This window comes from Leucoraja erinacea, chromosome 18 (genome assembly GCF_028641065.1).
Source record: "Leucoraja erinacea ecotype New England chromosome 18, Leri_hhj_1, whole genome shotgun sequence".
NCBI lineage: Eukaryota > Metazoa > Chordata > Chondrichthyes > Rajiformes > Rajidae > Leucoraja > Leucoraja erinaceus.
In genome coordinates this window covers 33,705,481-33,723,067 of record NC_073394.1, presented here as the reverse complement: position 1 = coordinate 33,723,067, position 17,587 = coordinate 33,705,481, and the positions used below count along the sequence as shown (strand labels likewise).

The 17,587-nt window shown below is 43.2% G+C and overlaps 1 protein-coding gene across 1 annotated transcript in view; it reads right to left on the bottom strand.

Moving 5' to 3' along the window:
• Positions 1–17,587, bottom strand: part of LOC129705892 (astacin-like metalloendopeptidase) — a 99,990-nt gene that overhangs the window by 64,759 nt on the left and 17,644 nt on the right. The window contains exons 6-7 of the mRNA XM_055649786.1: positions 15,337–15,492; positions 300–420 (exon numbers count right to left, since the gene is read on the bottom strand). Of these exons, the coding sequence (XP_055505761.1) occupies positions 300–420; positions 15,337–15,492 (277 nt within the window). The remainder of the gene's footprint in view (positions 1–299; positions 421–15,336; positions 15,493–17,587) is intronic.

Below are 17,587 nucleotides of genomic sequence, written 5' to 3'. Positions count from 1 at the left end.
ACTGAATACTTTTGCACGCCACACTTTTCAGTTTTTTATTTGTAAAAAAAATTGAAAACCATGTATCATTTGCCTTCCACTTCACAATTATGCACCACTTTGTGTTGGTCTATCACATAAATCCCAATAAAATACATTTACGTTTGTGGTTGTAATGTGACAAAATGTGGAAAAGTTCAAGGGGTATGAATACTTTTGCAAGCCACTGTATAAACCATCTCAAATTCCACATAATAGTCCACTAACTAAGATGATAGTCCACTAACAAGATCTTTATGGAGCTGAATCTTTCAACTTACCCAGCTCCTGCGGTAACTGAAACAAAGGCACGTTTATGTCTACGAGGCTCGTAAAACTTTACGCACGTGAAAGTGGCAATCTCATGCAGAGATCTTTTAATTGTTCTTCTTTCTGAATTATCTACATTTAAAGAACAAAACCAATCAACAGATTATCGCAAATGTAGTTAAACAGATATTTCATAATGTACAATTTATACGATACGATAGAACTTTATTGATCCCAAGAGGGAGATTGGTCTACCAACAATCATAAAACACAAGATACATATGACGAGTGGAAAGCCCAGGATTGGGGATGTGCGGATTGGAGGGGAGAGGGGAGGGGGGGGGGAGTCACTCTTACCTCACGATAGAAGGGGGAGGCATTGTACAGTTTGATAGCCACAGGGAGAAAGGACCTCCTGTGGCCTTTTGTGCTGCATCTTGGTGGAACCAGTCTGTTGCTGAAGGTGCTCCTCAGGTTGACCAGTATGTCATGGAGGGGGGTGAGATGTATTGGCCAAGATGCTCCGCAGTTTGAGGAGCATCCTCCCCTCCAAGACCATCTCCAGTTAATCTATCTCCGCCCCCATGACGGACCAGCCTTCCTGGTGAGTTTGTCGATCCTATTGGCATCCGCAGCCTTCGGCCTGCTACCCCAGCACTCGACAGCGAAGATGGCACTGGCCATCACCAATTGGTAGAACATCTGTAACATCTTACTGCAGATGTTGAAAGAGCAGTCTCCTCATATTGTACAGACGGCTCTCTCCCTTCTTCTACAAGGCCTCAGTGATCTTGGACTAGTCCTGTTTACTGTCCAAGTACACTCCAAGGTACTTGTATTCCTTGGTAAACTGCACGTCCACACCTTTGATGGGGACGGGGGACATAGGTCTTCCTCTCTTCCTAAAGTCCACCACTAACTCCTTAATCTTGTCGGTGTTGAACTGCAGGTGATTCAGCCCACACCATTCAGTCATTGACTACAACTCTGTATTCAGTTTCCCTCTCCTCCCCTCACAGATGCAGCCCACACTTACAGAGCCATCTGAAAACTTTTGAAGGTGACAGGAATCTGAGTTGTATCTGAAGTCCGAGGTGTAAATGTGAACAGGAAAGGAGACGACTGTTCCCTGTGGGGCCCTTGTGTTGTTCACTACTACCATGTCCGAGACACAATCCTGTAGCGTGACATACTGTGATCGTCCCATCAGGTAGTTGGTGATCCAGGACACCAAATGAGCATCCATCTGTATCTTCGTCAGTTTACTCCCTAGCAGTGCACGCCGGATGGTGTTAAAAGCACTGGAGAAGTCCAAAAACATGACTCTTACAGTGCTTCCCAGCTTATCCAGGTGAGCATAGGTACGATGAAGCAGGTGGATGAGAGCATCCTCAACCCACATCTTTGTTTGGTAAGTGAACTGCAGGGGGTCCAGGTAGGGTTTAATCAACAGTCGCAGATGAGTGAGCACCAGTCTCTCCTGGGACTTCATGATGTGTGAAGTCAGCGCCATTGGACTGTAGCTGGGACGCGTTCTCTTTGCTACAGGAATCAGTCACAGGAACCCTCCCTAGGCTCAGGTTGAAGATATGCTGAAGTACTCTGCACAACTGGCTAGCACACACCTTGAGTACCCTAAGGCTGACATCATCGGGACCCATGCTTTGCCTGGGCGGAGTCTGCTTAGCTCTTTACTCACCTGCTCAGCCTTGATGGTCAGGTACGACAAAGAAAGGGTAGAGGAAGAGGACCAGGGGGATTGAGGGGGAGAGTCTGGCAGGGAGCAGGGGGGAGGGTGGGCAGAGGCCTCACCATCATATCTATTAAAAAACAGGTTTAGCTCTTTCTGGTTACCGGTTAGATCTGGCTGCTATTTTACAAATTTATCATTTTGGTCAGTCGCTTTATGGAGTAACGGTTAATTAATATAATAAATGCAGTCTCATAACTAAAGAGGAAATAGCTAAACATTTAGGAAAGATGAAAAGAATTAAACGTATTTAACGTGGCAAACTTCATCAATCTGTACAATTGTTTGGGGTGAATCATTTGTCTGAGTACATACATGGATTGCCATTTTATGAAAGGTAAACCATGTTAGACAAATTTACTCAAATTCTTTGATGATATAACAGGGAGCGTTACTAGACGGGATCGTACCTCTAGTGTATTTAGATTGCCACATTAGAGGCGGTGCCATAAATTAAAAACCTCATTGTATTGGAGGAATTCTGTCAGAATTAGTTGAAAACAGTATTAGAATAAATGGACAGTAGACACAAAATGCTGGAATAACTAAGCGGGACAGGCAGCATCTCTGAAGTGAAGGAATGGGTGACGTTTCAGGTCGAGACAATTTTTCAAACATAAAAGGGTTCTTCTCAGACTAGATTCATTAGGCTAACCCTTGGGAAAAGACAGGTATCGAGAAATGGCATAGATGAGGAATTGAGGCTAGCACAGATCACAAATGATGAGGTAGGTTTGAATAACCTGTTGACCTCTGCTCCTATTTTCTGGTATCATTGTGTATACTGTATATAGATTTCTAGCATCACACAGAACCGAATAGAAAAGTTACCCTATTGTACATTAACATTTTTAGGAAAAAACAGGTCACTTGACATCCAAAACAAAATAATAAACAGGGACATTGCTTGCTTCAAAAGTTTAAAAATGTCCAAACTTCATCAAACTGCATAATTGTTTGGGGTGAATAATTTGTCTGAGATTGTCATTCTTAAACTAACTTTAGCTCCGCATTCCTGGAGGAATAGCTAATTCACAAAGGTGTCGGATGCACATTCATTTTCTTCTGTGTGATATCCGTTGCAGTACACTTAGTTAGAATATCTTTACAGAGCTGCCAGTAACAAACTTCGAAGTAAGATTGCATTTCAATACATCAAGAAAACATTACTGATTTGTTCTATAGGGTTCAGACTCCATTGGGGATCCACTTTTATCATTTGGTTCATTGATATACTCAGTCTCACCAGTCAGAAGAGCTCTCACCAAGAATGTATAACTTTGAAACAGGCCTTTAGCCCAAGTCATAGAGTGATATAGTGCGGAGACAGGCTCTTTGGCCCAATTTGCCCACCGGCCAACTTGTCGTAGCTACTCTAGTCCCACCTGCCAGCATTTGGTCCATATCCCTCCAAACCTGTCCTATCCATGTACCTATCTAACTGCTTCTTAAATGTTGAGATAGTCCCTGCTTGATCTACCACCTCTGTCAGCTTGTTCCATACATCCACCACCCTTTGTGTGCAAAAGGTACCCCTTAGATTCCTATTAAATCTTTTCCCCTTCACCTTAAACCTCCCTATGGTCTTCAATTCACCCACTAATATTTACTAATATAAATATTTCACATTTCTGACAAGAGACTCTGTGCATCTACCCAATATATTCCTCTCATGATCTTATAGTATACACCTAAGATCACCCTTCATCCTCCTGCACTCCAAAGAATAGAGTCCTAATAATAATAATAATACATTTTATTTATGGGCACCTTTCAAGAGTCTCAAGGACACCTTACAAAAACTTAGCAGATAGAGGAAAAACATGTAAGGGGAATGAAATAAATAGTAGAGACATGACTAGTACACAAAGTAAAGACAGAATTCAATACAAAACACAATAATAAGGCAATTAATGCACAGATGAAAAGCCTACTCAATCTCTGCCCATAGCTCAGATCCTCCAGTCCTGGCAACATAAATCTTCTCTGTACCCTTTCCAGCTTGACAACATCTTTCCTATCACACGGTGCCCTTCGTGTTAGTCCATGTTATTATTTATTTTCCATGTGCCTCATCCTGATAGTCTTTGACAAATCCCAACACTTCTGTTCTCCCTCAAGTGCTCAATAACCAGCCCATTGAATGCATCGGCGATACCAAGTCACAAGCTTATAGCACTGTTGTAAGTGCAATCAGGCAGGTTCTGCAAGGGAGATGGGCATTTGATGAGAGAGGTTTTGGGAATGGAATTCAGGTGGAAATGTGACGTTCCTCTCCCAACAATATTATAGCCTAAAGATTTAAAACATAGCAAGTTAGCCAAGGTACTGGAGTGTGGGGCCTCATGGAATTGTACTGCAACAAGGTATGAATTGTCTTGTTTTAGTCAATTTTTAGTTATTAGGCTGTGTTATGTGTGGGGGGGGCCTGAAACATGGTTTTCTGACTCTCCCTTCGGGGGAATGCGACTCTTTCTGTCGGAAATCACCCCTTCTCTGCCTCCGTCTGCGTTGAGGCCTAATGGCAAAGCTGGCGGCCTCCAACTGCGACCGACCAGGAGGCTCTGGAAGCAGAGACAGCCAGGACTCACCAACGCGAGGCTGGCCGTCATCAAGCTGCGGCGGCGTTCCAGTGGCAGCGGCCGACTCAGGGCTGAGACGGCGCTCCGGTGAGGACGGCCCGGCACGTGGCTGAGACGGTGCTCCGGTGAGGGTGGCCCAACTCGGGGCTGAGACGGTGCTCCGGTGAGGGTGGCCCAACTCGGGGCTGAGACGGTGCACCGGTGGCTGAGGCGACGTTCTGGCGGCGGCGACCTGAATCCGGGGCTCGGGCTAGTGGACGACATCGTCGGGAGCTCGCAGATCACAGGCTGGTGCCTGTTTTCCGGAGCTCCCACGGCAACAGCTGCCTCCGCTGGACTGGGTGGCAGCTTTGATCAACCCGGGCCGCGGAGCTTGAACTGGCCCGTTTGCAGAGCTCGGTTGAGCCGCAGGACTGACTACCATCGCCCGGTGGGGTAACAACATATCGCCTCAGCGCAGAGGGAAAATGAGGAGGGAAGAGACAGTAACTTTAAGACTTTTGCCTCCATCACAGTGAGGAGGTGCCTGGTGAACTCACTGTGGTGGATGTTAATTTGTGTTTATTGTGTGTTTTGTTGTTTATTATTATATGTATGGCTGCAGGCAACGACATTTTGTTCAGACCAAAAGGTCTGAATGACAAATAAAGGATCTAATCTAATCTGAATATGCAAATTGGAATACGTAAAAAAATCTGAGAGGATACGTCAGAAATGTGAAATACTTATAACAGTATATATTAATTGTTTAAAAGCATTACTTTGCAGAGCCATTTGATATACAAGCTGATGGAAATCAGCAGCCTCCAGTAATATTTTTTCCCCAAATAACTAGAATGAAACAAAACAAAATATATATATATATATTTATACAACATGATATATACACACACACACAAAATATATATATATATATATATATATACACACACACACACAAATATAAATATATATATATATATATATATATATACAATATATATATATATAAATATACAGATATATATATGTGTGTATGTATGTATATATACACACATATAATATATATATAATATTATATATATATATATATATATTATCTTCATTCAGGATGCACATTACTTTTACTGGACACAGGCCACGACTATGACACACTCCCTTTCCATGGACACCTGGGGCAAATGTAGCCTATAAAGCGGAACAGGCGGTGAGAAAGGATAAATACCTAAATGGCATTCTGCCTCGATCAGTGAAGGTCCATATTTGTCAGGCCCAGGAGATATGATGACTGGACCACAGGGTGACCAGAGATCAGGATTGTGGACTGAAATGTAATCAACATTTGTAGAGTAGACCCTTCAGATACTGAACCTCTTGCGTAAATGGAAAATTGACTTGCCCAAATCATAAAAGTCTCAGAAAGCTTAGAAGTCCATGAAAATGTTTAACATTTCATAGTATGGTACTGCTCTGTTCAACATTGTCCAGTCTGGGTCTCCAAAGTAAAAAAAAGCCCTGTGAATAGAAATCTCCTTGTTATAAGAAACATGACTCTCCAGATAGTAGAAGAGCAAAAAAGCAAGGATTATCCATCAGCATCTGGCAGCAAGAGCAGCCCATAAACTAGATTCATCCAGTGAATATTAAGTGACATGGTGATGTAGGAAATTCCGAAAAAATATGAGTAGTTTCTAACTCACATATTTGAGAAGCATGTTGGAAAAAGATGCCATCTTATGCTAGGAGAGGCAATAAATAGATGTATCATGGTATTTAGATGTTAAAGCAAACATTGGGGATGTTAAACTAAGCTGAGGGCAATAAAATTGATCGGGTAGTGACTTTTATTGCACCTATTTGTAATGTTAGGCAAATGGGAGAGAGGTTAGAGATCTCTGCTGCTCTCTACTGCTGATCTCTGTTGTAAGGAGAGGGACATAGTGGGGGAGATTTAAACGTTTTAAAGTGACATTCAAAAGTTGAATGTCTTCAAATCTGCACTGGCAGATATGCAGTTATGTCATCACAACGCCCTACCGGCTACAATGTTTTTTTTTTTATCACAGACCAGCAAATGTCCTTCAGGGAAATAATCTGCTGGCCTAACCTTGCAGAGCAAAGTTTAATGATTACATTTGGATAACAAAGGGGAAGAATCTGTCAGCCTAACCCAGCACAGTTGGGGGCTATGGGTGAGTGGTGGAATCTTACGTTGGGGAACGGGTTACGTTGGGGGACCAGATCTCCCGTGGGAACTCTGGGTGAGTGGTGCAATATTGCATTGAGGGAACGGGTTACATTGGGGGAACGGGTGAGTGGTGGAAACGGATTGCGTTGAGGGAACGGGTGAATGACGGATTATTGCGTTGTGGATGCGGGCCAACGGATCCCACTTGGTCTGGTATACTAATAAAAGTCTTGTCTTGTATGTGTGTGTGTGTATGTGTACGTGTTGTATCTTCGCGAAAATAGTACGCGGTAGTGCTGACATTTTTGCAGAACCTTACTTTTTTTTATGTTTTCCTGTTGTCGATCTGATCAACTTTCCTTCAGATTTTATGTTATATTTCACAAGTTATTGATATTTAAAGTTTTAAAAAAGCCAACTGAAAAAAATAACTGCCTTTGACGGAGACTCTTCCAGCAGCTTCCAGTGATGATGTCACAATGCCATATCACAGTTGTCAATCACAATGGGATCTAATTTATACAAGCTGCCGTGAAGATTCCGAAAACCAAAAATAACAATGGGATCTCAGTTACAATGGGATCTCTGCTGCTGATCTCTGCTGTAAGGAGAGGGACGTAGTGAGGTAGATTTAAGAGTTTTAAAGTGACATTTAAAAGTTGGATTTCTTCAAATCTGCACTGGCAGTTAGGCAGTTATGAAGTCACAATGCCCTACTGGCTACAATGTTTCTATCCCAGAACACCGAGTCCTTCATAGCAAATGTCCTTCAGGGAAAGAATCTGCCAGCCTAACTTAGCACAACAAAGTTTAATGATTAGATTTGGAAAACAAAAGATGGTCTTGTCGGTGGCCCCTACATCACATTAAATCTTAATGCAATTACATTTTTTTTTTAAGTTTAAAATGACCTGTGCAGTTGGGGGCTATGGGTGAGTGCTGGAATATTGGGAATGGGTAAGTAGTGGATTCTTACATTGTGGAATGGGTTGCATTGGGGGACCATGCCTCCCGTGTGACAGGGACCCAACGGGTGAGTGGTGGAATTTTACATTGGGGAATGGGTTGCGTTGGGGGACCAGGCCTCTCGTGGGGGCTGTGGGTGAGTGGTAGATTATTACGTTGGGGGAACGGGTTACATTAGGGGAACGGATGAGTGTTAGAAACTGATTGCGTTGGTGGAACAGGTGAGTGATGGGTTATTGAGTTGGGGGCCAACGGGTCCCACTTGGTCTAGTATACGATTAAAAGTCTTGTCTTGTTTCTTTTATGTGTGTGTGTCTGTGTGATGGTATTTTCGCTAAAATGGTACACGGTGGCGCTAATTTGCTCATTTTCTCCCCATCGATGATCTAATCAAGTTTCCTTCAGATTTTATGTTAGATTTCGCAAGTAATTGATATTTAAAGGTTTAAAAAAAGCTAACTTTGAGAATAATGACTGACTTTGAGAGTGAGACTTTTCTGCCAACTTTCAGTGATTATATCACAATGGCATCTCTCAGTCCTCCAATCATAATGGGATCTCATTTACCTATGCTGCCGAGAACATTCTGCCAGCCCATAATGACATCACAATGGGATCTCAGCTGCCAATCAAGAAGCTTTGATAGTTTTCTTACATTGTTGTAAGGAGAGAGACATAGTGGGCGAGATTTAAAAGTTTTAAAGTAACATTTAAAAGTTTACAAAACCCCACTTTGAGAAGGATTTCTTCAAATCTGCACTGGCAGTTAGACAGTTCCCAGCTATGACATCACAATGACATCACCAGCTACAATGTTGCTATACCAGAACCTTTGTAAAATTGCATTTTTTTAAAGTTTAATATTACCTGCTGGGGGCATGGGTGAGTGGTGGAATGTTGCATTGGGGGAACGGGTGAGTGGTGGGATCTTACATTGGAAATGGGTTGCTTTGGGGGAACCAAGCCTCCCATGGGGGCTATGGGTGAGTGGTCGAATATGACATTAAAAATGATCCGACCTGCACAGTTGGGGGCTATGGGTGAGTGGTGGAATATTGCATTAGGGGAACGGGTTGTGTTGATGGAACGGGTGAGTGGTGGAATCTTATGTTGGGGAACGGGTTACGGTGCGATCAGGACTCCCGTATGGCAAGGACCCAATGGGTGAGTGATGGAATCTTAAGTTGGGGAATGGGTTGCGTTGGGGGACCAGGCCTCCCATGGGGGCTATGGATGAGTGGTGGAATATTGCATTTAGGGAACTGGTTACGTTGGGGGAATGGGTGAGTGGTGGATTATTGCGCTGAGGGAACGGAGCCCAACGGGTCCACTTGGTCTAGTATATATCTATAATATTAAAACTCTGTGTGTCTGTGTGTGTTTCTGACTTGTGGCTGCCAGCCTTTGATTCGTTGCTACGCCAACACCCGACCCACAAACGCCCTGATTTTTTCCATTTCAATAGAGATTTCACTTTTCATTACAAGTATCCACTCCTCATTAAATTTCGTCGTGTTTATGTACACATTTTTAATAAAATCCTTCTTTCCCCCCCCCCCCCCCCCCCCATTTTGTCGCCTCCTGCTGGCCTGCGACCATGATGGCTGCTGGTGCCCGCATCTCGCCTCAAAGACGCCATTTAAAAACAGCCGCACTGCTGATTCCTGAGCCACTTGAGTTGGAGGACCACGTCTCCCGTGGGGGCTACGGGGAGGGAACGGCTGGAGAAACTCAGCGGGTGCGGCAGCATCTATGGAGCGAAGGAAATAGGCAACATTTCGGGCCAAAACCCTTTTTCAGACTGATGTAGGGTGGGAGGGCCGGAGAGAAGAAAGGTGAAAGGAAGAGGAGGAGCCAGAGGGCTGAGAGAGAGCTGAGATGGGGAGGAGACAGCAAGGGCTAAACGAAATTGGAGAAGTCAATGTTCATGCCTCATTTTACTGGTATTGTACTAATGAAAGGCTATGGACCTGAAATGTCATCATTGTTTCTCTCTCATCAGATTATGCTTGATTGCTGCAAAAATAATTTTCTTTTCATTTTAAACTTACATCATCAATTATCTTTTGCTCCTATCCATCGCTGACTACACGATTGGACACTGATGTTTACAACAAACTTATCGCCTCCCAGTTATCTGGACTACACTTCCTCCAACCCTGCCTCTTGCAAAAACGCTATTCTCTCCTCCAAATTCCTCTGTCTTTGCTGCATCTAAGATGACGCTTTCCATTCGAGATGTCCTCTTTCTTTATTAAACATGGTTTTCTCTTTGCTGTCACAGATAAATCCCTTACCCACATTTCCTCTGCGGCCCATAGTTTTGCTCTCGCTCCTCCTCCTCCCAGATGGAACAAGGATTAAGTTCCCCTGATCCTCACCGTTCATTCCGTATCAACACATCATCCTCGGACATTTCCGACAACTCCAATGCAGTCCTACCACCAATCACATCTTCCCATCTCCACCCCTTCTCGCATTTGTGCAGAGGCCGCTCCCTCCTCAATCCCTTCGTTTACTCGTCCCTTCCTGCACAAACCACCCCCTCCTCAGGTATTTTCACCCTATAAGGAGATGTAACACCTATCACTATACCTCCTCCCTCACTCCATCCAAGAACCCCAGCAGTCCTTCCAGGTGAGAAAGAGGTTCACGTGCACCTCTTCTAACCGCATCTACAGTGGAATGTGTTCCCGATGTGATCTCCTGTACATCAGTGACCAAGCCTAGACTGACTGATCATTTCACTGAACACTTGTGCACAGTCCATCAAGACCTGCTGGATCTTTCAATTGCTAACCATCTTAACTCCCCTTCCCATTCCTATACGGATGTTTTTGTCCTGGGCCTCCTCCATTGCCAAAGTGAGGCCGCACAGAAACTGGAGGAACAGCATCTCATATTATGCCTGGGTAGCCAATGGTATGAACATGGAATTCTCAAATGTTTGGTAAACCTCTAACAACAACCCCCCCCCCCCCCCCCCCCCAAGACCACCACCACCACCCCCCCCCTCCCTTTCACCGCAACCCCAATGCCCTACGTGGAATCCCAGCAATTTCTTTACTCCCCCTCAACCCACATTCCTTCCTCGGACTTCAAAATAGCATTCTCAATATGTTTTTCTTACAATTTTTGTTTTACTTTCTGACTTTTGTTCCAACCATCTGCCTATCAGAACCCCTCCTCGTATGTCAGCACCTATAACCTGCTATGCTTTGTCCTGCTTCGCATCTCTGCCAGCTTTCTTTCCCTCAAACTCCCAACCCCACAATCAGTCTGAAGATGGGTCCAGAGATGCTACCTGGCCTACTGAGTTACTCCAGCACTTAGTGTCTTTGTTTGTAAAGCAGCATCTATAGTTGCTTGCTTCTACATCAACTGATGCATTTGAAGGACAAGATTTTCAGAAGAAGTAGACCTTTATATCTATTGCAGTCAGAACGTTAGGTTGGGGCAGGTGTTGCAAGTTCTGAGTGTGGAATTGAAGGTAACAGTAGTTTTACATTTCAATTATCCTGGCCCAATGCACAATGTGACAATAAATATTTGCTGCTGGACCTTGGGAAACATGCAGCACTTCCCATACACAAATGCAAGGGTCAATGGTGGTTTGTTATCACATGTACAGATGTAAAATGAAATAAATTAAAAATACAGATCAGAAAAGAATTGCCATACCTAAGCCCAATTAGCAGTGTGTAGAAATAGTCCACTGAAACTGCATGCAACAGTCGCCAAGTTATGGTGCAATTTCCAAAGTCCAATCCGATCCGTGCATTGTTTTCTGGAGTAGCGCCCGATCTAGGCGATCTTCAGGCTGCTGCAGGGCCTCCAGCCGTCACCTCCGTTTGGATTGTCCAGCAAACCGTCGTTCCTCTACTTGCCTGGCCACCTTCAGCCTTTGTACCCCTGGGGGTCTCCCATAGCTGACCTTGAGGGCATGGAAGGTAAAACCCCGGTTTACTCTCTCACCAGCCCTTGTTCCTTTCGTCCTTCGTCACCGGTTCACTCCTCTCCGAAATTCAGATTCAGATTCAGAAAACTTTATTGTCTGTCATAACAGAAAATCTTCTTTGACGTGGCTCAACATACAGACAGGACAATGTACTGATAAGCAGTCATACAACACAGATTTCTGAGAGCACACACAGTGTGTATCGATCTTAAAAGCAAATATAAAGATTAAAAACTGTAAAAATAGACAAGATAAAAGTTGTGGAATCGTGTAAAGTGACAATGCGTCAGGGTTAATTTGTCCATTGTTTATTTAAGCTGTTTATGGCAATGGGTATGAATGAGTTTTTGTGGATGTTTTTCTTGGATAGGGGGACTTTATATCGGCGGCCTGATGGCAGAAGTTGGAAAGACTTGTGCAGGGGGTGGGTGGGATCCTGTGTAATGAGATTTGCTTTCCTTTTAACTGCCTGGGTGTGGAGTACTGATAATTGATTTTGAGTTTTGCCAGTTATTTTGCTTGCCTGATTGATGATCCGGGAAAGCTTTGATTTGTCTTTGACAGAGGTGAGGGTGAACCAGGATGTGATGTTAAAGGTGAGTACAGATTCTATAAGTGATTTATAGACAGCTGTTAAAATGTCCTGTCTGACATCAAAGCTCCTGAGTTTCCTCAGCAGGAACAGGCGTTGCTGTGCCTTCTTGTACACAGAGTCTGTGTGCTGGGAGGACAGGCGGGTGTCAATCTCTGTGCCCAGGTATCTAAAGGCCTCTACCTGCTCAACTGTCTGCCCATTCAGCCTCAGAGATTCAAAGAGAGGTTGGGGGAAGATGTTCGCCTCCCCCCACAACACAGCTCCTTGGTCTTGGAGATGTTAAGCTTCGGGGGAAGAGCAGGGGCCCGGCTTGGCGTCTTCCCTCCAAAGGCTGCAGCCCTTGTAGGGTCTACTGGACAGTAGTGATCCCACTCCTGTATGGTTCTAAGAGTTGGACTGCTTGTAGTAAGTAGCTCAAAACATTTGAGAAATGTTACCAACATTGTATCTGCAAAATGCTTCAAATATATTGGCAGGATGAATGGATCCAGAGATGCTACCTGGCCTACTGAGTTAGGAACCTCTTCCAGGCAAACATCGGCAGAGTCGAGTCTAACACTCAATTAGCTGTGTTAAAAACCAGACTACAAAAACAAAGATTCTAGTCCAAGCTTTGTCACACCAGGAGATTGCCAGGTTGATGTAAAGGAGATTCAACAATATTTTTTTTAATTCCTTGAAGAATTGCATTGCCCTCGTTGACACCTGAGAATCTCTCGCTCATGTCCAATCAAAATGGAGAATGAGAATTTGGTATGATACTGAGAACCTTGGGTCCATGTGTTCGGAGTACGCAGAGGCTCAGTGTATACGGCAGAAAAAGCACACCACCTCTCAACTTGCAACATATACAGCACATTAAACTCCTCCTGCGTCATCGGATCACTTCAGAATGCACAGAAACGGAGTGGAATTAACCCCAAGGGATCATTTAAAAAATTGCTGGTACTTGATCCTCCAGGCCATATGCCTTTTGCAGCATTTGTTTGCTGCTGCCAACGTTGAGAGTCACCTCATAATAAAGGAGAGAATAGTATGTGTGTGTACCAGTGTGCCTGTTTGTATATTATGGTTGAATAAATGGAAATATTTATCAACCATGAATGTATAACTGAATAATATGGTAGTGGTTAGTGTAGCAGTGTTTGCTGGACCCTATAATTATTATGTAGGAGAGATGATCGATGGAAATTGTGGCAAATTATCAGAGACAGAATTGTGAGTATAGTTGTGAACCTTTAATTCATTTTCATTTATACTTGTACATTAGTTGGCTGATATATTACTGTTTGTAGTACTCTAGATAGATACAAAAAGCTTGAGTAACACAGTGAGTCAGGCAGCATGTTTGGAGAAAAGGAATTGGTGATGTTTCGGGTCGAGATCCTTCTTCAGACTGAAAGTCAGGACAAATGGAAACGAGGGATATAGACGGTGATGTGGAGAGATATACGATACGATAAACTTTATTCATCCCCGGACGGAAATTGGTCTGCCAACAGTCACAACACACAAGGTACACAAAAACTTGAAATTAAAAGTGAAAAAAAAAAGAAAAAGGACAAGTGACAGTTGGCTGGTTGCCGTGTGCACAGGCCTAAACCGGAAAGAACCAACAACGCAAACTTATCCCCTGGGCAGAGGATTTTAAAACCACAATGCCCCCCCACACGGGTTCTCCTTTGTTCTCCCACCATCCCTCATGGCAGTCCTCGCCAAATAGAACAAATGAATGAAAGATATGCAAAAAAGTAATGATTATACAGGAAATATGCCATTGTTGGCTGCGTGTTAGGTAAGAAGGAGTTAGATTATGAGACTCAACAAGAAGACTGAAGCTGGTACGATATGGGTGGGGGAGGGATGGAGAGGGAGGGAATGCAAGGGTTACTTGAAGTTGGAGATATCAATTATACCACTGGGTTGTAAGCTGCCCAAGCAAAACATAAGATGCTGTTCCACCAAAGTGCTCTAGATGTGGCTTAACCAATGTCTTACAAAGCAGGACCACAACTTACCTGCTCTTCTATGCCTCAAATATTGAAGTCAAATTTTCCATATGCCTTCTTCACTACTTTACCGACCTCTGCTGCTACCCTATAGGGATCCTTTGACTGATACACCAATATTTTCACTAACATAGGGGTGGCATGGTGACGCAGCGTAAGAGCTGCTGCCTTACAGCGCCTGACACCTAGGTTCAATCCTGACAACGGGTACTGTCTCTATGGAGTTTGTACGTTCTCTCTGTGACCGCGCGGGTTTTCCCTGGGTGCATCGGTTTCCTTCCACAATCCAAAGACGTACAAGTTTGTGGGTTAATTGACTTTGATAAAAATAGCAAAATGTGTAGGATCCTAATCCCTAATGATCAGGTTAGTAAATCTAATCTTTGTCCATCACATGCTTTGCTCGTCTTGGCAGTCCCCACTGGTGGTTCACTTTTCTGAAATATTCCCTGAAACTTATGCTGCCTGGGTCAGTCTCAGTTTTTATCTTCTTATATTGATATATCAATTGTTCAGCCTGTCAAATTAGATGACTGTTCCCATAGTCAACTTGCACTACAGGTTTCTAAGCATTTGAGATAACTACTGATGGTGATGTGGGCAATACCTCTGCTTTGAGATCTGCAGATGTGACTGGAGTCACTGCCTGTTAGGTTCAACTGGTGCTGATGCCCATGCAGTTATTCTCCACAAAAGTGCATTAATGTGCAAACAGCACAAGATGTTTAAACACTGCTATCAATTTAAGAATAGCAGAGGCTGCTTAATTTGCTAATTTTGTTTTTAGGACCACAGAAGCAACCTGCAGTTCCACAACTGCCGTCTCATTTATAATTGTGTATTTAATAGAGATTGGTGTTCAAACCTGGTCGGTCTGTTCATGGCTAACTGAACCCACTGAGATGTCCTTCAATAAGCGTTTTGATAAAATATATAAATAATTAGGAATGGAATAACATCAATAAAATTTTTGTTTTAAGTTACTTATCAAAATAAATGAATGTTAATAAAAATAACTTACCGTAGTCTCTACTGAGTCTATATGGTACATAAACATTCCTATCTTCGGAAGACGGCCATAAACAACTTTTTGGTGAACGCCTACATATCATAGCATTTCTAGAATTATCAAGTACGATGTCTCCATGCTCAATCTTTTTATTTCCTGTACTTTCTACTGAAAAATGAGAAAGACAGATGGTCATATTATTAAAATAATCTACCACCATTAAATATATGTTAAACATGAACATGGTAAACATGAACATATCAAAACTAGGTAATGACCATCTGTAACAGATCATCCTGCCAATTTAGCCAGTTGACCAACCTTTGATTGTCAGCTAACAAAACAAACATCAGATCTGTGCCACGTTTTTTGCTAAAATGAAAGTTTATTTCATTTTAGGGGAACATTTGTTTGTTTCCATTATTTCAATAATCCACAGAAAAGCCATACATATCTTCATATCTCTTCAATATGTCTTCAATAAAACACTTCAGTAAAAATGCAATCTCATTCATTACTCAATTGTTATCAATGAATACAATAAAACACATTCTTCTATCTAGACATTGCTTCGTCTTCTGAACGAGGTGTTCAATCTTCATACATTGTGCTGGGCAATCCAATTTCAACGTGAAAAAACACTACCATATATCGCTATGATTTTTGGCCATCTTACTCACAGTCCTCTGCTGAGCAGGCTCCAAGGATTTTTCCCATCAATGAAAAATAAAAAGTTATTAAAGTGTTTAAAAAACTTTGAGATCCTCTCGCCTGTCAATCACCGCGATGAACGTAACGCCTCTTCCGGGGGGGGGGGCGGACAGGACTATAAAACCCCGGATGCCTGTACGTGACTCAGTCATTCTGCAAGATCGCGAGGGAGAGGCCATGACTCTCATTCTAAACTGTGAATCAACTGAACTGTGAGTCTGCAATGTACTTGCAATACATGATTTGTTGGCCCTTAATGACAATGCCATTAGTTGTTTGGCCTGCAGCCCTGCCTGTGCTAGAAACTGCAATGCTTTATTACGTCCGACTGTGTTTGGAAGGAATAAATGCTTTATCAGGTCCGACTGTGTTTGGTTCAAAAGTCCCGCTCATTCCGCTTAGTGGACAGGTCGCACTGAGTAATATCCGGTGAGTGCAGAAGTCGCGCTGATTTCGTAACTTCCGGTAAGTGCAGAGGTCATGCTGATTGCGGAAGTGCCGCTGACTGCGATTATATTGCCTTAGATTTTCTAGGATGTGTTACTACCTAGAATACTATTTCAAATTAGTCATTCGTGCATGTAGTCACTGCTGAATCACAATTGTATCTGCTGTCTCCATGCAGCAATTGCATAGCTCTGCAGGAAACTTTTTAAGACTGCAGCTTCAGGTAAAAGTACTGGCATTATTTGTATGGACATACACCAGATACATACTTTTGGAATAAAGTCATCATTACTGATAAACAGGTTTGGTTAATTTATTGCCACATGCCTGTAACTGACAATGCTTCAGACAAATGGGAAGTAAGTCAAAGGTACAAACCTCTCCACCCTCATCTCCAAAACTGCTCATAATTCCAAGGTCATTTTTAGCACCATCACCTCCATCATTTGTCCTGCCCCCAGCACCAGCTTAACTGGGTCCCCTGCTAAGTGCGAGGAATTTACTACTTTTTTCACCTACAAGGTAAAAAACATAACAAATATTTACCCTCCCACCTGTGACCTGGCTGTCTCATTGGTCTGCTCTTCAAAATTAGATTGTTTCCAACTCATTACTCTACCCTCTCTTGTAAAACTGATCACCACCATGAAACCTACTACCTGCCCCCTCAACACTGTACCCTCTGCCCTCCTAAAGGAAGTCATCACAACAGCCGGTCCCAGCATCCTCGCCATCTTCAACAGCTCTCTGGCCACTGGCATTGTACCTGCCTGCTTCAAGCATGTGCTGGTCCAGCCACTCCTGAAAAAACCTAACCTTGACCCCACCTTGCCAAGCAACTACAGACTCATTTCTAATCTGCCTTTCCTCTCAAAAGCCCTTAAAAAGGTAATTTTAAGTCAACTTATGCCTTACCTTCACCAAAACACTATCCTGGAAATTTTCCAATCAGGTTTCAGGGCTCACCACAGCACAGAGTCTGCCTTGTTGAAGGTACAGAATGACCTATTGCTCAACGTTGACTCCGGCAACTGTGCAATCCTGCTCCTTCTTGACCTCAGCGCAGCATTTGACACTGTTGACCACACCATCCTCATTGACTGTC